At 43.7% G+C, this 20,713-nt stretch overlaps 1 protein-coding gene across 6 annotated transcripts in view; it reads left to right on the top strand.

The window, feature by feature from the left end:
* RNF216 (ring finger protein 216) overlaps positions 1–20,713 on the top strand; it is a 119,264-nt gene that overhangs the window by 85,779 nt on the left and 12,772 nt on the right. For 5 of the 6 annotated variants that reach the window (XM_059699354.1, XM_059699351.1, XM_059699359.1 and 2 more), the window contains 2 exons: positions 4,448–4,545; positions 14,992–15,214. In XM_059699354.1, coding sequence (XP_059555337.1) covers positions 4,448–4,545; positions 14,992–15,214 — 321 coding nt within the window. Of the gene's footprint in view, positions 1–4,447; positions 4,565–14,991; positions 15,215–20,713 lie in introns of those variants that run through there. The other variant, XM_059699358.1, reaches the window with a different exon arrangement.

Below are 20,713 nucleotides of genomic sequence, written 5' to 3' on the forward strand. Positions count from 1 at the left end.
TATATATTTTTTATTATTATTTAAAGTATTACAGATAGTTGTACATATGTCTCCTTTTTCCCCCATTGACCTCCCCATGGCCTCCCCGTCCCCCCCCCCCCCCAGCATATAACCTCACCTCTCCCTAGTGTCTGTGTCCATTGGTTATGCTTATATGCATGCTTACAAGTCCTTTGGTTGATCTCTTATTCCCTCCCTCCCCACTGCCTTCCCTCTGAAGTTTGACAGTCTGTTCAATGCTTCTTTGTCTCTATCTATTTTTGTTCATCAGTTTATGATGTTCATTATATCCCACAAATGAGTGAGATCATGTGATATTTATCTTTCTCTGACTGGCTTATTTCACTTAACATAATGCTCTCCAGTTCCATCCATGCTGTTGCAAATGGTAAGAATTCTTTCTTTTTTATAGCGGTATAGTATTCCACTGTGTAGATGTACCACAGTTTTCTGTTCCACTCATCTGCTGATGGGCACTTAGGCTGTTTCCAGATCTTAGCTATGGTGAATTGTGCTGCTGTGAACATAGGGGTGCATATATCCTTTCTGATTGGTGTTTCTGTTTTCTTGGGATATATTCCTGGAAGTGGGATCACAGGGTCAAATGGGAGTTCCATTTTTAGTTTTTTGAGGAAACGCCATACTGTTTTCCACAGTGGCTGCACCAGTCTGCATTCCACTAGCAGTGCAAGAGGGTTCCTTTTTCTCCACATCCTCTCCAGCATTTGTTGTTTGTTGATTTGTTGATGGCAGCCATTCTGATAGGTGTGAGGTGGTACCTCATTGTTGTTTTGCTTTGCATCTCTCTGATGATTAGTGACTTTGAGTATCCTATATAATAAAAGCCCAATAGGCAAATTGTCCCTTTGACCAGGAGTTTGACCAAGGTGCGGGGCCAGCCCACCAACCTCCTGCGTCCCCTCCCCTAGCCAGCCAGACCCCACCCATGCATGAATTCGTGCACCAGGCCTCTAGTGTTTTCGTACTGTCTCTTGGCCTTCTGTATGTCCTCTTTCGAAAAGTGTCTATTTAGGTCTTTTGCCCATTTTTTGATTGGACTGTTTATCTTCCTTTTGTTAAGTTGTATGAGTTCCCTATAAATTTTGGAGATTAAACCCTTATTGGAGATAACATTAGCAAATATGTTCTCCCATACAGTGGGCTTTCTTGTTATTTTGTTGATGGTTTCTTTTGCTATGCAGAAGCTTTTCATTTTGATGTAGTCCCATTTGTTTACTTTCTCCTTAGTTTCTATTGCCCTAGGAGTTGTATCAGTAAAGATATTACTACAACAAATGTCTATTTTGTTGCCTATGGCTCCTTCTAAGATTTTTATGGTTTCCCCTTCTTACTGGTTTAAGTCCTTTATCCATTTTGAATTTATTTTTGTGTATGGTGTAAGTTGGTGGTCTAGTTTCATTTTTTTTTTTTTTTTGCATTTATCCAATTTTCCCAACACCATTTATTGAAGAGACTGTCTTGACTCCATTGTATGCTGTTGCCTCCTTTGTCAAATATTAATTGAGCATAATGGCTTGGGTCAATTTCTGTGTTCTTTGTTGTAGTCCATTGATCTATATGTCTGTTCTTGTGCCAGTACCAGACAGTTTTGAGAACAGTGGCTTTGTTGTATAGCTTGATATCTGGTATTGTGATCCCTCCAACTTTGTTTTTCTTCCTCAAGATTACTGCAGCTGTTCGGGGTCTTTTTTTATTCCAGACGAATTTTTGGAGAGTTCTAGGTCTTCGCAGTATGCCATTGGTATTTTAATGGGGATTGCATTGAATTCATATATTTCTTTGGACATTTTAATGATGTTGATTCTTCCAGTCCATGAACATGGTATATTTTTCCATTTGTTTATGTCTTCCTTTATCTCTTTTTTCAGCATCCTGTAATTTTCTGAGTACAGGTCCTTTACCTCCTTGGTTAAATTTATTCCTAGATATCTTAATTTTTTTGTTGCAATGATAAATGGGATTTTTTTTTTTTTTAGTTTCTCTTTCTGTGAGTTCATTATTGGTGTATAAGAAAGCCATAGGTGCCCTAACTGGTTTGGCTCAGTGGATGGGGCGTCAGCCTGCAGACTGAAGGGTCCCAGGTTCGGTTCCGGTCAAGGGCATGTATCTTGGTTGCGGGCACATCCCCAGTGGGGGGTGTGCAGGAGGCAGCTGATCAATGTTTCTCTCTCATCTGTGTTTCTAACTCTCTGTCCCTCTCCTTCTTCCTCTCTGTAAAAAATCAATAAAATATATATTTTTTAAAAAGCCATAGGTTTCTAGGTGTTCATTTTGTATCCTACAACATAGCCGAATTCATTTATTAATTCCAGTAGTTTTTTTATGGAGTCTTTAGGGTTTTCTATGTACAATATCATGTCATCTGTGAATAATGACAATTTTACTTCTTTTCCAATTTGGATACCTAAAAAAACATATTTTTTAACAAATAAAATAAAAATGGGGTTGATGCTGCTTTACATTTTGGTGTGTAATCATTAAATCGCTGTTGACTTAGCCTCTGTTTACCGACAGGGATGTGGTTAGTGGAACAGCATTTAATATAGAATCTCTGATCTGCTCATCTCTACCCCCACCACCTCATTGCATTGATTGCCGCCTTTTTACAGGGTTGTTCAAGTTCTCAGCTCCCTAAACAGTCCATTTCATTTTTCTCTCTCTTTAAATTTTGTTTATCTTTTAATTAGATAATACATTCTATATAGTATAAGATTCAAAAGGCCTGCAGTGAGAAGTCTCAGCCCTGCCTCCCAGCCACTCAGGACAGTCAGTACTACCAATCTCTTGGGTATCCTTTCCGGTTGGTTTTATATATCACTGTCTTCTACCCCCACCACCTTCTTTATGTAGAAATGGTGGCATCTATGCTGTGCATACTATTCTGTGCCTTGTTAGAGTCAGCTTAGCAATATATATTAGAAATGTTCAATAATGAGTGGAGAATATAGTGGTAGATGTTCCTAGAATTGATGTGAAAATATAATTAAGTCTCCTGGTGATCTCTAGCCCAGCCACTCCCAAATGCTAAACATTTACACCCACCTGAGTGCCTGACAGGTGTCTCTGCTGGGTGTCCCACAGGTCACCTGTGCCATCACCACCCAGATCAAATTCCAGACTGGATCTTAAACCCTGCCCTCTCCCTACCCACGCCAGGCCTTGCCCACGGTTCCCAAGCTCCTCTGTGTTGCTGTTACCTTGTTACACAAACCAGAAACCAGTGTCATCCTTGACACCTCCCTCTCCTCACTCCCATCACCACACCAGCCATTGCTTCCTAAATTTCTCTCCAATCTGTCAGCTTTCCTTCATGCCCTCACCTGCCTCCCTAAGTCTGAGTGGGTCTCCTTGATCTCTCTCCTGGGTGACTTTAATAGCTTTCTAACTATCTTTAGGCTTCCACTCTTTCCTCCTGCCAATCTGTTCTCCATGAAGAATGATCTTGTAATATCACAAAACTGATGATGTTACTTCCATGCAGGGCACCTTTGGACACCCTCCTGGTGCTCTTAGGGTAGAAGTCAAACTGATAGTCACCCCTCCTCGGCCCTGTGGCCTCAGCAGCCCACGTTCACTGTCAGCGGTCCCGCTTCCCCGCCAGCTTCTCTGCTGCTCCCTGCCAGATGCTGTCTTCCTCTCTCTCTGGCTCATCTTCCAGGTCTCAGGCGACCTCCTCAAGCCTTCACTGTCTCCCAGGCTCGGTCAGTCCCCAGTTAAAGCTGATACTACCTTCTTACTGTACTTATTGGGGTTGTAATTTCCACTTATGGGAATTTAATTAAATTGGATTAATTTTTTTTTTTAATTCTCATCATTGATGTGACAGTTTATAAACTACGAAGGATCCTGGAATAAAAAGTAGTAATTTTTAAATTCATGTTTTTTATAAATGAAGTTAAGCTATGGAGAATGTTCCACGTTTATGAGGGAGGAGTGCCTGAGGGAATGCCTCCCTTAAGGACCCCTAGTAATCCTTTGTAGACCATTCTTCCATTCAGTTCAACAAGAGCGCTCTGTGCCAGACAACACTGGGACACTGGGTGTAGTAGGGGTTGCAGAAATTAATAAGACCCCAACAGACCTGCCCTCAAGCAGCTCACAGTATTTTATTTTTTAAAACCCCAAGTCTAAATCTGTCTTCTGTGGGGATTTCCAGGTGGCTACTGGCACTTTAGAAAGCCTTATACAAATTGGTGTTGGAAGCAATGCATCCCTTTGCTTTAAGGAGAGAAAACTATCTCATGTTTTCTTCTAACGATCCTCCCTCTTCCACTGAGATGTCTGCAGAAATGTGCCTGCTAAGAGGAGAGAGAGCCTCTGGGAGACTGCAGGCCAAGCGAAGCTTCGTTCCCACTCCCTGTTGTGGAGCAGAACTTGCATGGGGCCTGCTCACCCGGAGCTGTCTGTGTCTCTGCTTTATCTGCAGGAAACCTGTAGGAAGTGTCAGGGACTCTGGAAAGAGCACAATGGCCTCACCTGTGAAGAGCTGGCTGAAAAAGATGACATCAAGTACCGGACATCTATGTGAGTAGCATAATTCAGAGGGGTTTGTTGACTGATTCACAACACTTACACGTTAACCTGTCTTTTTGGCAGAGGGGCAGTGCGCATTGTGGAGAGAACAAGGTGTCAAGCTACCTCAGTCTAGAGCAGCCGTGGGCAAACTACAGCCCGCGGGCCGGATCCGGCCCGTTTGAAATGAATAAAACTAAAAAAAAAAAAAAAAAAGACCGTACCCTTTTATGTAATGATGTTTACTTTGAATTTATATTAGTTCACACAAACACTCCATCCATGCTTTTGTTCCGGCCCTCCGGTCCAGTTTAAGAACCCATTGTGGCCCTCGAGTCAAAAAGTTTGCCCACCCCTGGTCTAGAGTGATCTCGAGAAAGTGACCTAACCTCTGAGCCTCCATGTCCTCATCTCTGCAGCCTCTTAGAGCTATTCCCAGGGTCAAATGTAACATAGTAAATGCCTGGCATATATAAATTCAGTATATGTTGGTTCCTTATTATCTAAATAAATAAACAATAACATATTTTAATTAGGTTAGATGGTACTGATGTTGCTTTTTAATTGTTGTTTTGTTACTTCTCAGCTGAGGATATTTTTCCATTGATTTTTAGAGAGTGGAAGGGAGGGGGAGAGACAGAGAGAGAAACATCGACGTGAGAGAAACACATCAATTGGTTGCTTCCTGCATGTGCCCTGACCAGGACCAGGGGTCATGCCTGCAAGCAAGGTACACGCCCTTGAGCGAAACTGAACCCAGGATCCTTCAGTCCACAGGCCGATGCTCTATCCACCAAGCAAAACCAGCCAGGGCTGTTGCTTTTATCTGTCATTGGTGGCCTGTGACATTGAGTAGAATGCATATTAATGCAGTCAGTAATAAGTCATTGCGGTGTAGCACTCCTTATGTGGCTGAACGCTTTACAAATATTAATTTATTAAATACATTGACTTAACAAACACAAAAGTCTATTTCTCTCATATAGTAGTTCAGCCTTGCCGGATGGTGGGGCAGAGCTGTCCCATGAGGTCATTCAGAGACACTGGTTCCTTTATCTCATTGCTTCACCATTACCTAAGGTTGGGACTTGATTGCAGCTACATTTACACTCCAGCCTGTAGGTGAGGGGGGAGAGAGACAAGTTGCCAGGCAGGCAGCTTTTCTTTGGTTTGTAAGTGATCCAGAAAGTATACTAGTATGTGTCCCTTTTGCTCATACCTGTTGGTCTAGAATGAGTCACTTGGCCATGGCCTGCTCCCAGGCAGACACCATATGTAGTCTCTAGCTGGGTGAGTTTATGTCCAGATTAAGTTTGAAGGGTAAGGAACAGGTTTTGTTACTTTACTAGTAGTTAAAAGCCTCCAAATCTGCATCACAGGTCGGTACTATTACCCTCATTTTACAAATGACACAGCTGAGACACAGAGAGCCCCAGATAACTTACCGTGGTTCCCCAGGTAGTAAGTGCATAGAGGAAATTTGAAATCTAGGCAGATGGCTTCCTGGCTGCTTTTTACCTCAGATTTGGTGGGCAGAATAATGGCCCAACATGTCCATGCCCTAATCTCCAGAACCCATGAATGGAATATGCTACCTCACAAGGCGAAAGGGACTTTCCAGGTGTGATGAAGGTTATGGACCTCGAGAAGGGGAGTTATTCTGGATTCTCCAGGTAAACAGCCTACTCCCATGACCCTTAAAAGCAGAGAGAGTGTCTTTCTCTGGTCAGTTGGAGATGCAGTGATGGACAGAATCAGAGAGACAAGAGGCCTCAGCCTCTCATTGCTGCTTTGAAGATGGAGAAAGAAGGCCATGAACAAGGAATGCAACTAGAAGCAGGGAACGACCTTCTATTTCCAGCCACCAAGAAAACAGGGACTTTGGCCCTCCAGCTTCAAAGAACAGAATTCTGCTGACAGCCCAAATGAGCAGCAAGCAGATTCTCTCCTAGAGCCTCCAGTAGGTTATGCCACCTGCCAGCTCCTTGATTTTGGACTGATAAGACCCATGCTGAATTTGAGATCCACTGAACTGTAAAATCGTACATGTGTGTTATTTTTTTAATGCATTTTATTGATTTTTTATAGAGAGTTAGAAACATCCATCAGCTGCCTCCTGCACACCTCCTACTGGGGATGTGCCTGCAACCAAGTCTATGCCCTTGACCAGAATCAAACCTGGTACTCTTCAGTCCACAGGCCGACGCTCTAGCCACTGAGCCAAACTGGTCAGAGCCATGTGTATTATTTAATAAGCCAATAAATTTGTGATGACTTGTGACAGCAGCAATAGGAAACTAACATAGATTTTGGTACCAGAAGTGGAACCCTGCTGTAACAGTTACCTAAAAATGAGCACGTGGATTTGGAATTGGGCAATGGATAGAACCTGGAAGAATTTCGAGAATTATTATAGCAAAAAAACTTAGATGGTCTTGAACAGACCTTTAGTAGAAATATGGACATTAGAAACTCCACAATTGGAGGCTCAGAAAGAAGTGAGGAACATTCTGGGCAAAACCTAAATTGCCTTAGAGAATACTTAGATCACCATCAACAGACTGTTAGTAGAAATATGGACACTAAAGTCGCTGCTGGTGAGGACTCCGCAGGAAATGGGAACCTGTGATTGAAAACTGGAGGAAAAGGGGGCCCAGGAAAGCTGCGCCAGGGTGGGTGGGTGGTCACATTTGTGGGGCTGACTGGTACTCCGGGTGGTGGCTTCCCCGAGCCTGGCGACCTCCCTCCTTCTGCGCACAGTGGTTAAAGTGAACAAACAATGGCCAGTAATCACAAACCTTCAGCAGCAGCTCGCCCCGTTTCACGGGGTAGAATTGGGTTGACAGGAAGGCCTTCTGGAATCGAATCAGGAAATATTCGAGTGGCAACTGGAAATCTTTCTGGGCTTGAGATACTCAACAAGCAATGCCTGACCTCATCCGAACTCTGCACATGTATTTTTCACCCAAGAAATTTCTAATTTCAACAAGGAAGCCATTCTCCTGAATAACGACGTTGGTGGGGAAGTGAGCGTATACAGACCTCATCTTGTAACGGAAGCCCAGTGTAACGCCTTGATCATGTTCTGTGCATGACTGCAGATAGTGCGAACTGTGGCCAGTTCCTTTCCATTTCCCCACCGCTTGTCAACCCAGAGCCTCTTCTTTTTCTTTCCAAGGAGACAGAGCTCTACATGGATGTGGTTGAAGTCCCTCTGCAGGGCATCTCCGGGGTCCTTCACAATAACTGTGCGTCCCTTCAGAGTGATGTCCACATTTTCTGGGATGTCCACAGTCTGATTGCTGAGAATGGTCTTCATCCTCACAGTAGATGCAGCAAAGAGGAAAAACTATTTGTTTTTAAAAAATTAATCCCTCCCTCAGTCTACATAGTTTAGAAACTTTATATTTAAAAATAGGGAAACCATTAATGTACTAGAAGAAAATATAGGCAAGTATTTCATATAAACTTGGTATGGGCTAGGACTTTGTAAAATGACACAAATACCAAATACTGAAAAATACGGTGTACTTATATTCAATTTACAAAATTGAAAACACTATTAAGAGTTAAAAGAAAAATGACAACTTGTGTGCATGCATATAAGCCTAACCAATGGGGACAGACACCAGGGGGGTGAGGGCATGAGTGGGGGGCGGTAAGGAGGAAATAAGAGGATAAGGACACATATGTAATACCTTAATCAATAAAGAAAATAAATAATAAGATAAAAATGACAAACTGATAAGGGACTATTTTCAATATGTCATACATAGAGTTCAGAATATTTAAGAGCTTTCTATATTAAAGCTATAAACCAAAAAAAAAAAAAAAATACTGGAGGAAAGGGAATTCTTACTATATAATGGCAGAAAGCTTAGCTAGTGTGTGTCCTGCATAGTGTTGAAGAGAGGAAAATGCAAGTGGGAAGGGATAAATTGAGGGAAGAGCTACTAACAAAAAGGAACAGGATGTCATTGTTTCTGCAATCCTCATCCCATCCAGATGAGAAAAGACCCTAAAATGGATAGGCTCACTGTCAGGAAAAGCATGCCCTAGAGAAACAAACAAGGATATGTTCAGAATGCCGAGAGTATTGTCATACAAACACAGATCCTCACAATCTAACCCAGCAGCCTTAGGAAACTAGGGCATTACCCCTCAGCCATCTCAGCAGAAGTCAAAAATAGAGGTGGGGTTATCTAGGAAATACCCATAAATGTGCTGCATGACTAATGGAATGAGTCCCTGTGACATCAATGGAAGACCCACAAGGTTCCTGAGAATTTGACATCAGCAGAAACACTGCCAGCTTGGACGGGAAGAGACAGGGAGTATGAAATTAAAGAAGTCTGTCGGCCGCCCAAAGTCCAACAAGCAGGAAACAGGCTGATTAAAAACTGCTCCGCTGCAAGCATATGCTACCTTTCTTTAGAAAAAGGTTGCTCAGAAAGTGGAGCCAAGAGCACAGAGCCTGAAATACGAGTTTGCCCGGCTGGATTTCCAAATTGATTGGGATTAGTGACTCCTTTTCTCCTTCCATTTTCTCCCTTTTTGAACCAGAATATCTGTAACTATTATCCTATACCTGTCCTATTGTATTTTAGGAGCAGGTAACATGTTTCTTTAGTTTCTCAGGCCTACAAATGGAGAGAGACACATTGACTGGTTGCCTCCTGCATGCACCCTGAACAGGGGCAAGGCCGAACCTGCAATCCAGGTACATACCCTTGACCGGGCATGGTTCCCCTTTGGTGCGGCATGGATGAATCTTGAAAACATGCTAAGTGAAAGAATTAAGTCACAAAAGGGCACATCTTATATGATTCCATTTATATTAAATGTCTGTAGACATATGGATAATTGCCTGTGTACAGAACGGACAAATCCATTAGAGACAGAAAGCAGATTAGCCATTGCAGGGAAAGGGGACTGTTTAATAGGTATAAAGCTGATGGTTGCACAACTTAGGCAATATACTAAATGCTCCTGATTTGTACACTTTAAATGGTTAAAGCAGTATGTTTTTTTGTATTTTACCACGATAAAAAAATTTTTGAGAAACACCTATCAGAAAGAATATATGCACCCCTATGTTCACAGCAGCACAATTCACCATAGCTAAGATCTGGAAACAGCCTAAGTGCCCATCAGCAGATGGAGTGGAATAGAAAACTGTTGTACATCTACACAGTGGAATACTATACCGCTATAAAAAAGAAAGAATTCTTACCATTTGCAACAGCATGGATGGACCTGGAGAGCATTATGCTAAGCGAAATAAGCCAGTCAGAGAAAGACAAGGGTCACATGATCTCACTCATTTGTAGGATATAATGATCAACATAAACTGATGAACCATAATAGATCCAGAGACATAGAAGCATCAAACAGACCATCAAACCTCAGAGGGAAGGCAGGAGGGTTGTATGAGGGTGGGGGTGGTAAGAGATCAACCAAAGGACTTGTTTGCATGCATATAAGCATAACCAATGGACACAGACACTAGGGGGTAAGGGCATGTGCTGGGGGGCTGGAGCAGGCGGGGAGAGATCTATGGGATAGAAAGGAGACATGTACTACTTTCAATAATAAAGAATTTAAATGGAAAAAAAAATGAACACACACTCACAAAGGAAAGCCATGTAAGATTTGAATAGTATGTGCCCACGAAATGAAGAGAGCGCCCAGAGTGAGTTCCCAGCGTATTTAAAAGTGGTGAGAGAGAGAAACCAAGATGGCGGCATAGGTGAACACTGGAGTTTGCTACCTCGAACAACCACTTCAAAAATACAACTAAAAGACGGAACAGACATCACCCAGAACCAGAGGAAGGCTGGCTGAGGGGCAATTCTTCAACTAGAAGGAAAGAGAACAGCATACCGAGACTCAGAGGAGGCGCAGTGCGGAAAATACAAAGGTGCGTAGGTGCGCGTGCCCGGAGGGGGCTGGCGGCTGAGGGCACGGTTGTCTGTTTCAATCGGGAGGGAGGCTCAGGCTCTGAGCTCCAGTTCTGGGCGAGTCTCTGGGGACCCAGACTCAAACGGGAGAAGCGGGACTGTCTGGCATCGGTCGGAGCGCGAGGGCAGCTTTCTCTCCGAGGTTTGCAGCAGTTGCTGGGACTCTGAGAGGTAGAGCCTCTGGGGACGAAACTGAGAGCAGCCATAACTGCTCCCTCCGCCCTCCCTGTTGATCCCGTGTGACCCGCCCCGCCCAAGCCCTGCGCAGAGCCATTTGCCGGATAGCCTCAGGCAAAGGCTAGATTAGCACCTCCCCAGAGGACAGAAGTTTTGCCACTGCAGACACAGCTGATTTTCACAGCCAGTTGGCCTGGAGGTCAAATCCCCCTAGTATTAACTACAACAATCAAGGCTTAACTACAACAAGACTGCGCACAAAGACCACTAGCGGGTGCACCAAGAAAGCATAAAAAATGTGGAGACAAAGAAACAGGACAAAATTGTCAATGGAGGATATTAAGTTCAGAACCACACTTTTAAGGTCTCTTAAGAACTGTCTAGAAGCCGCGGATAAACTTACTGAGATCTACAAGAAATCTAATGAGACCCTCGATGTTGTGATAAAGAACCAACTAGAAATTAAGCATACACGGACTGAAATAAAGAATATTATACAGACTCCCAACAGCAGACCAGAGGAGCGCAAGAAGCAAGTCAAAGATTTGAAATGCGAAGGAGCAAAAAACACCCAACCGGAAAAGCAAAATGAAAAAAGAATCCGAAAATATGAAGACAGTGTAAGGAGCCTCTGGGACAGCTTCAAGTGTACCAACATCAGAATTATAGGGGTGCCAGAAGATGAGAGAGAGCAAAATATTGAAAACCTGCCGAAACCGGTTTGGCTCAGTGGATAGAGCGTCGGCTTGTGGACTGAAAGGTCCCAGGTTTGATTCCGGTCAGGGGCATGTACCTGGGTTGCGGGCACATCCCCAGTAGGAGATGTGCAGGAGGCAGCTGATCGATGTTTCTCTCTCATCGATGTTTCTAGCTCTCTATCTCTCTCCCTTCCTCTCCGTAAAAAAATCAATAAAATATATATTTTTTAAAAAAGATATTGAAAACCTATTTGAAGAAATAATGACAGAAAACTTCCCCTTCCTGGTGAAAGAAATAGACTTAAAACTCCAGGAAGTGCAGAGAACCCCAAACAAAAGGAATCCAAAGAGGACCACACCAAGACACATCATAATTAAAATGCCAAGAGCAAAAGACAAAGACAGAATCTTAAAAGCAGCAAGAGAAAGAAACTCAGTTACCTACAAGGGAGTACCCATACGACTGTCAGCTGATTTCTCAACACAAACTTTGCAGGCCAGGAGGGAGTGGCAAGAAATATTCAAAGTGATGAATGCCAAGAACCTACAACCAAGATTACTTTATCCAGCAAAGCTATCATTCAGAATTGAAGGTCAGATAAAGAGCTTCACAGATGAGGAAAAGCTAAAGGAGTTCATCACCACCAAACCAGTATTATATGAAATGCTGAAAGGTATCCTTTAAGAAGAGGAAGAAGCCGAGACCGGTTTGGCTCAGTGGATGGAGCATTGGCCTGCGGACTGAGAGGTCCCAGGTTCGATTCCGGTCAAGGGCATGTGCCTGGGTTGCAGGCACATCCCTAGTGGGAGATGTGCTGAGGGCAGCTGATCGGTGTTTCTCTCTCATCGATGTTTCTAGCTCTCTGTCTCTCTCCCTTCCTCTCTGTGAAAGGTCAATGGGGTATATTTAAAAAAAAAAAAAAAAAAAAGAAGAGGAAGAAGAAGAAAAAGGTAAAGATACAAATTATGAACAACAAGTATGCATCTATCAACAAGTGAATCTAAGAATCAAGTGAATAAATAATCTGATGAACAGAATGAACTGTTGATTATAATAGAATCTGGGACATAGAAAGGGAATGGACTGACTATTCTTTGGGGGGAAAGGGGTGTGGGAGTTGCGGGAAGAGACTGGACAAAAATCATGCACCTATGGATGAAGACAGTGGGTGGGGAGTGAGGGCGGAGGGTGGGGTGGGAACTGGAAGGAGGGGAGTTATGGGGGGAAAAAAAGAGGAACAAATGTAATAATCTGAACAATAAAGATTTAATTAAAAAAAAGTGGTGAGAAAAGAGGCATGGAATCATAGGGTTTCTGCTGGTTATGTGGAAGAGGGAGCAAGCCTTCCTGTTTGAGTATGAGGTCAGCAGACACAGCTGCAACTCAGTCCTCTCTTCCTGTTCTGAACAGCAACACATCCTGTGGGGCTGTTTCCTGTCTCGTTTAGAATCTAGTTGCCAAATCACCTTCCTCCCAGAACTCACTGATTTACCCCAGTTCCAGTTGCATTTTTATTGCTGGGCAGGTGGTTACCAGTCCCAGGATGGCAATCCTTTTTTGTACAAGGCCATTTTGACCCTACCTACTATTGTTCTTCTGCAAAAGCAAAGGACTCACTCGAATGGCTATTCATGCAGTGTTGAGTTGCATTCAACCTGTGCATATTCCTTGTCCATTTCAAGTGCCTTTTCTCCCTCACCACACCCACTGTTATTTCACATTGGTGGCTGACCGTGTGGTGCAACAGAGTAAGCAAACACGCCCTCTTTCCAAACCTTCAGGAAGAACTGTATAACCTTGGTTCTTTTCAGTCACTGCTGTCCCACACTACAGCCTACTAGCTCCCCAGGGAATAAGTCAGCCAGCCCCAGCCGACCAGAGTGTGGTGGCTGAAAGCCACACCTCCGTCTTCAGGGTGCTCTGACGCAGGAAGTCTGTGCTTTAGAAAATTTCAATTGTGTTTTGGTCACAGCATTTCAAATTGGAAATTTTTTCACTAGAACCTTGTAAGCCTTAACATGAAGCATTGACAGGTGTCCTCACAGTTGCTCAGTAACAGAAATAATGAACATGTGTACTATATTATTTAGTTGACAATAATAAATGCACTGTATTTAAACTTTGTCTTCTTGACAATGTCTCCTATTCAGCAAAACTTAGAACTCGTTTGTTCTGTAACTTGAACTGGGTTTAAATTCTTTTCAAGCCAGAGTTCTGACTTCCTTCCTTTTGGGTCACTCAGAAATTAGACCTAAATGAATAGCAGCCAATTTCCTAACGCATTTTTCTATTTTTAAAGAATGGTCTGGCTTCTCAGGAGCATACTACCACAGCAATCTTAGAAATATAAGCCATGAAAAGCCCTTGCCTGCCCTGGCTCCCATGGCTGCTCTGACGTAGCAGGAAACCTGGAGTAGTGGAGGACGAAGGCTGCGTTTTCTCAGCCTTAGGAGAGAGGCGCAAATCAGAACCCATCCCCAGGTAGTTCCAGTTATTATGGTGCTTGGAGCAGTGGGGGCATCCCATCTGCAGGGCTGTCCACTTTGTGGGTCCTCCATGCTCTTCCCTAGTCCCAGGAAGCGTTTTAACACCTTCCTGTCAAGATCTTACTGGTAATGACAGCCCAGCCTCTGCTCTCTACCTTCAGAGAACTCAACTTAGAGGAAGTCAGACACATAAAGAATTATAGGCCACGGTAGCAAGTGTGATGAACAGAGCATCGTGGAAGTCACTAGTTCAGTAGTGGCGGCTCATGACAAAGAGCCAAGCTGTCTTTTTGACCCTAGTCACCTGCCCTTCCACATCAGCTGAAATGCTTCTGGAAACTTGTAGCCCACAGGCTTCCCATTGAGTCATATGTGTGCCCATCCCTCGCTGCCAGGGAGTCTGGAAATGTGGGATTCCATTGGCTATTGGATCATCCCCAACTGCGTCTATCCCACCCCTGTGCCAAATAATTAAAAGTCCAAGGTGTGAATATAACTAAGATTTAGTCTTACTGGCTTTCCATTACCCAGCTCTGTATATATAAAACACATTATTTCAGAAAACCCTGAGTTTTTCTCTCCATTTTAAGCCCACAAAGACTACAGAGACTCCTATAACAAATAGATTGTCATTTTCTAAGTGCTTTGTGCCAGGCACTGTGCCAGGGTACTTTGTATTTTGCCTGTAATCCTCAAAACACTATGAGAAAGCTGTGTTTTCCCAATTTTAAAAATGAGGAAACTGAGTCTCCAATTGAGTAATTTACTGAAGGTTAACAACTGATCGACAGAACCCAGTTCTCAGGTCCAAAACATAGGCTCTTTGAATGTCACCAAAAGGGCTAGGCCAGTGGTTGGCAAACCGTGGCTCGCGAGCCTTATGTGGCTCTTTGGCCCCTTGAGTGTGGCTCTTTCACAAAATACGCACGTACAGTGCGATTGAAACTTCGTGGCCCATGTGCAGAAGTCGGTATTTTGTGGAAGAGCCACACTCAAGGGGCCAAAGAGCTGAATTTGGCTAGCGAGTCACGGTTTGCCAACCACGGGGCTAGGCAATCATACAGAATAGCCATATTTTTCTCTCTTCTTCATCTTCCCTGCTGTCTCCAATCAAGTGTTTTTGTTTTTGTTTTCAGTGAAGAGAAAATGACTGCTGCTCGCATTAGAAAATGCCATAAATGTGGGACGGGCCTCATCAAATCCGAAGGCTGCAACCGCATGTCTTGCCGCTGCGGAGCCCAAATGTGCTACCTCTGTCGAGTATCCATCAATGGGTATGACCATTTCTGCCAGCATCCTCGCTCTCCAGGAGCCCCCTGCCAGGAGTGTTCAAGATGTTCTCTCTGGACCGACCCCACTGTAAGTGAATGCCTGGCTGCCTATTGCACTTTAGGGGGAATATCAGTAAGATAATATAATGAAATAAGGTGATATATCATGACATGTTGTGACCTGTGAAAAGATAGGAAATACATAGACCAATAACCACAGGAAAAACTTGAGTAATAAAAAAGCTACTCCTGCCGTAACTGGTTTGACTCAGTGGGTAGAGCATCGGCCAGCGGACTGAAAGGTCCCAGGTTCGATTCCAGTCAAGGGCATGTACCTTGGTTGCAGGCACGTCCCCAGTGGGGGGTGTGCAGGAGGCAGCTGATCGATGTTTCTCTCTCATCGATGTTTCTAACGCTCTATCTCTCTCCCTTTCTCTCTGTAAAAAAATCAATAAAATATATATTTTTTTTAAAAGCTACTCCTCAGAAACCAGCATGCCCAACCAGTTTATGAGCAAACTTTTCAAACCTTTAGAGAATAAAATTCTTTATGCCATCTGAAATGTTTCAGAGCATAGAAAAGTAAGGAAAGTTTTACATAATATTTGAATAAAACCTGCATAATGCTGATACCAACACGTGACAGAGATAACCCCCAAAAAGAAAACTACAGATCAGTTCTACATATGACTATAGGTTTTCAATTCTCTAAATAAAATACCAGCAAATAAAAACCATGACCAAGTAAGATTGTTCCAGAAATGCAAGATGGTTCAATATTATGACCTCTTAATAAAATTCACTGTATAATAGCTTTAGATGGTAAAACATTGAATTAAAATCAGATAGCCAGTCTTGATTTTGAGCTTTAAAAAATAGTGTTAGAAGGATGCTTTACTTAAAGTCCATAGTTCAAAGCAGTCAATATTAGCATGTATTTAATAATGAAATACATAGACACGTTCCCAAAAAGTCAAATGTAAGACTATCACTATTTTATTCTGGAACTGCTAGTCAGTACAACTAGCTAAGAGAATTTAAAAAAAGGTACAGGTATTGGAGAAGATAATTGCTAATGTTTATTGGGCACCCACATGTGTCAGACTCTGTTGTAAGCACTTTGATGTGTAAAGAAGAAAAGCAGATCCACCATGTTAGACCTGAGAAAAGACGAAATAATCAACGTGAAGGCTATAGAAGCAGCAGATGGCTAGATACAAAATAAGTACACAGAATGCCACTCGGCAGCAATATAAATCATCAAATACCCTAGAAATGAACTTTAGTTAGAAATGTGAGGAAAACCGTATCGAAGTACAAGAAAGAGATTTGAACATATGGACAAATGTGCTCTGTTCTTAAATAGTTTTATATTAGAAATATCAGTTGTTCTTAAAATAGTTTTAAATTTGAAACTATCACAGTCCTTTGTAAGTTGATCTGTAAGGATAGCAGTGTGACATGTGAGAAGGCTTGTTCTACCAAAAAGTGATTCAGCCTAACAGTGAGTACCTGCTGGCTGGGCAAATGAAAAGCCTTGAGGAAGGGCACCGAATCCCATGGGAGTGCCCAGTGACAGCCAGTCACTCCTCAGCTTTCACCTGAGACAAGTGAAGATGACCTGGATGATGGAGAAGCATCTTGTCCCTCAAATAGGAGACTTGGTATTTATAGAGAAATTAGTTCTCTCCAAAGTCATCCAGAAGTTCACTGCAATTCCCATTTAAATTCAGTAGGACTTTTCCCTGAAAAATTACCTAGCATTTTGAAAATAAGACTAATTTTTACTATTAAGCTAAACTAATTAAAACCATATAGGCTGCCCTCGTTGGTTTGGCTCAGTGGATAGAGCGTCCTGTGGACGGAAGCGGGTCCCAGGTTCAATTCTGGTCAGAGGCACAGGCCCAGGCTGTGGCACGGTCCCCAGTAGGGGGCGTGCAGGAGGCAGCCAATCTCTCTCCTCATTGATGTTTCTCTCCCTCTCCCTTCCTCTCTGAAATCAATAAAAAATATACTTAAAACAAAAAAACAACCATATAGGCTGATAAAAGAATAGGCAGCTAGATCAAAGGAACAAAATAGACACCAGAAATAGACACATATGAGTTTAATGTGAAAAAAATACCATTTCAATTCACTAGGAAAGTGATAGATTCATTCTTAACTATTCAGTGTTACCAGGACTAGTTTGACAGAAAAGCCTCGTCCTCATGAAGTTTACAGCCTAAAACAAGAAACCTTCATGTAGTGGGTGCTGTGTAGGAATAATGAGAGTACCGTGATAGGGAAGGACAGGAGCTGGAGGAGGCGGCCAACCTCAGAGTGATCTGGGAGACCTGTGTGGGGAGGGGGGAAAGCAGCAAGGCGAGCCAAGGAAATAAAACAAATTGAGCCTTTTGGGGGACAAAAGTAGCCAGTGTGGCTTGCAGGTGGTGAGCTAAGGAAGGAACGTAAGAGAGGTGGGCAAAGAACCAGACTGTGAATGGGTCTCACTGAGTGTGGTGGGTGCTGTTGCCGGACTTATGTAGGAGAGTGACTTGGCCTGATTTAAGTTTTCAAGGTAACAATGGCTATCATGTGGATTGAGAAACAAGGGGAAATTGTAACATATATGTGATATAGGTAATTTAATATGTTAATATCTAAAGAGTAATGTGACTCAATAAGAAATCAGTAAAGCCCAGCTGGCGTAGCTCAGTGGTTGAGCACCGACCTATGGACCAGGAGGTCTTGGTTTGATTCCTTGTCAGGGCACATGCCTGGGTTGTGGGCTCCTTCCCCAGCGTGGAGTGTGCAGGAGGTGGCCAGTCAATGATCCTCCCTCATCATTTATGTTTCTCTCTCTCCTTCTCTCCTCTCCTTCTCTCCTTCTCTCCCTCTCTCCCTCTCCTCCCTTCCTCTCTGAAATCAGTGATTATATATATATTTTTTATTCTTTTTTAAGAAGTCAGTAAAAATTCCTATTTTAAAATAAAGATTAATTTATCTGTGAATATCAGAAAGCCCCAAAAAAGCAGTGGCTTCTACAAGATAAAGGTCTATTTCTCCCTCATGTAACAGTGGTGGACAGCCCAGGGGTCGGATGCTCACATTAGTATAGAGCTATAAAAAGCAGTGCTGTTTATCTATTTTAAAACATGGAGTGGGGGGGGGGGGGAGCATGGGAAGATTTACACATAAAATACAAAACAGCATGCAGCTGGGGGTCACGACCCACGTTACCCACAAGGGCGAGTAATAATATAAGCGATTGGTGAGCATTGAGTAGGCCAGGTCTAGGGGACAGTAGGGTGTGGTAGGGACTGCAGCAAACAGGAGAAGGTGTGGGCTGCTACTCAGCTCCCACAGCTTGTTGCCAGATGAGATTATATTCAGTTACCATGGCTGCAAATTTTCCAAAGAGGCTAGAAATATGTATTTTAATGTGAACTCTCCCAATTTTTAAAGACTGGGTTATTAATCCAAGGATCTTTAAAACACAGTCCAGCTCTAGCCATGTGGCTCAGTTGCTTGAGTGTTGTCCCATGCACCAAAGGGTCTCCACTTTGATTCCTAGTCAGGGCACAAAGCTGGGTTGAGGGTTCGATCCCCTGTCAGGGCATGGACTGGAGGCAACCAAGTAATGTTTCAGCCTCTCCCTCCCTCTGTCTCTAAATCAATAAGAAACTTTTTTTTTTTTTTTTTTAAATATACAGTTCAGCACGACTGGTGTGGCTCAGTTGGTTGGAGCATCATCCTGTGTTCCAGGAGGTGGCAGGTTCAATTCCTGGTCAGGGCACATACCTAGGTTGCGGGTTCAATGCCTGGTCAGAGTAGGTGCAGGATGCAACTGATAGATGTTTCTCTCTCACATCAATGTTTCTCTCTCTCTCCCTTCCTCTCTCAAATCAATTTTTTAAAATAAAATAAAAAAAGAAAGACTTATAAGCCCTAGCCAGTTTTTCTCAGTGGTTAGAGCATCGGCCTTCGGACCAAAAGGTTGCAGGTTCTGTTCTGATCAAGGATACGTACCTCGATTGCAGGCTCTATCCCTGGCCCTGGTTGGGCACATGCAGGAGGCAACCGGTCGATGTGTCTCTCTCATATCAATGTTTCTTTCTCTCAGTCTCTCCTCCTCCCTTCCACTCTCTGTAAAAATCAGTGAGAAAAAATATATCCTTGAGTGAGGATTAACAAAAATAATTTTTTTAAATACACAGTTCGAGCCAGTATTTTATAAGCCAAAGAAAAGGTCTTTGCCCTGGAGCAGAGCAGCTTAGATGTGCCTGACAAGAGGTGTCAGGATAACAGGCCTCCATGAAAGCACAGCAGACCGGGCTGCGGGCCACAGAGCCACCAACTTTGAAAAGTAGTGAGTTCTCTGGAAACCAGGCACCTGAGTGTGAGGAACAACCTCCTCACTGGTCAGAACGTTGGGGCGAGGCCCCAGGAATTGCTCTTATCCCACAGCTCTGTGACCCCATAAGGCTGATTAGTCCCCCCCTGCCCTCCCCATCGCTGAGGAAAACCATGAAAGGAAGGGGAGTTTAGTAAAGAGAGGAGCCGTCCTTCTTTGGCCGGTGTGTGGTGGGAGGGGCAGTGCAGGGAGCACCGGGCAAGGTGAGCCATGCTGCTGTGGGGACAGAACTTCAGGTCACGGCCGTTCTGCTGGCTCCCTCCTCTGCCCCACCCAAGCAGCCACGGGGGCTGAGCATCTCTAGGAACGAGGTGGGGAAACAGGACCCTTTTTCTTCAGCTGCGGCTCCTGAGAAGTACTCCTCCCCCGCCCCATCTTGTCTCTAGAAACAAAGAGCAGAGTGGGAGGACCACGAGGGAGGATGCCGGCAGGCTGGCCTATTCTTAGTGCTGGTTTTCTTTCTTCTCCTTCTCCAGGTTCTTAGTCCCTCTCCTGCCGCCTCCTTTCTTCCCACGCGTGGAATCAATGATAAAGGTTTCTCCTGTTCTGTTACCTTGTTTGGGTGCCATAGCATGCGGCTGCCCCCTTGTTTTCTTGTTGAGTTGTCTTCTACTCTGAGAAAGGTTCTGGATTTGCTTAAAATAAGCTGGGAAGGAAGGTCGGGCACCTACAAACCCCTTTGGTTTCCTCTGGTAGCCACAGCCAGAGATTTTGTTCTTCGTGTCCCGTTCCCATCAAAACTGGGATCAGCCGTTTCCTTAATTCTCGCCAGGAGACCGATTGAATTCCAGCCCGGCATCTGTTGGGGCTTCTGAGAACACAAAGCCATTCAGCAGTTCAGGGAAACAAACAGGCCCTATCGGCAGAGCCTGCTTTCCGCCTAATGAGCCCACAGGGCCGGGAAGAGTCTCATTTGTCAGTGGGGAGCGGTCCGTGCGTTAGCGAGAAGTGGAGCTTTCATCCTTAATGACCAGCGATTGCTTGGGAACCCAAGCTAACTTCATGTTAGAGAGCTAACATGGTGAAGGGTAACGTTCTCTTTCTGTTAGTTATCTAAAATAAACCAAACATTCACCAAGAGTCTTACAAAAACAAGATGTCATTTTAGAAAGAAAAAAACAGAGTAGCAAACATAGTCACAGCAAACCACAGTTCTCTGGTTTAGGGGCCAGAATGCAAAGCGAAATCCCA

The sequence above is a fragment of the Myotis daubentonii genome, chromosome 5 (assembly GCF_963259705.1).
Source record: "Myotis daubentonii chromosome 5, mMyoDau2.1, whole genome shotgun sequence".
In the NCBI taxonomy this organism is placed as follows: Eukaryota; Metazoa; Chordata; class Mammalia; order Chiroptera; family Vespertilionidae; genus Myotis; species Myotis daubentonii.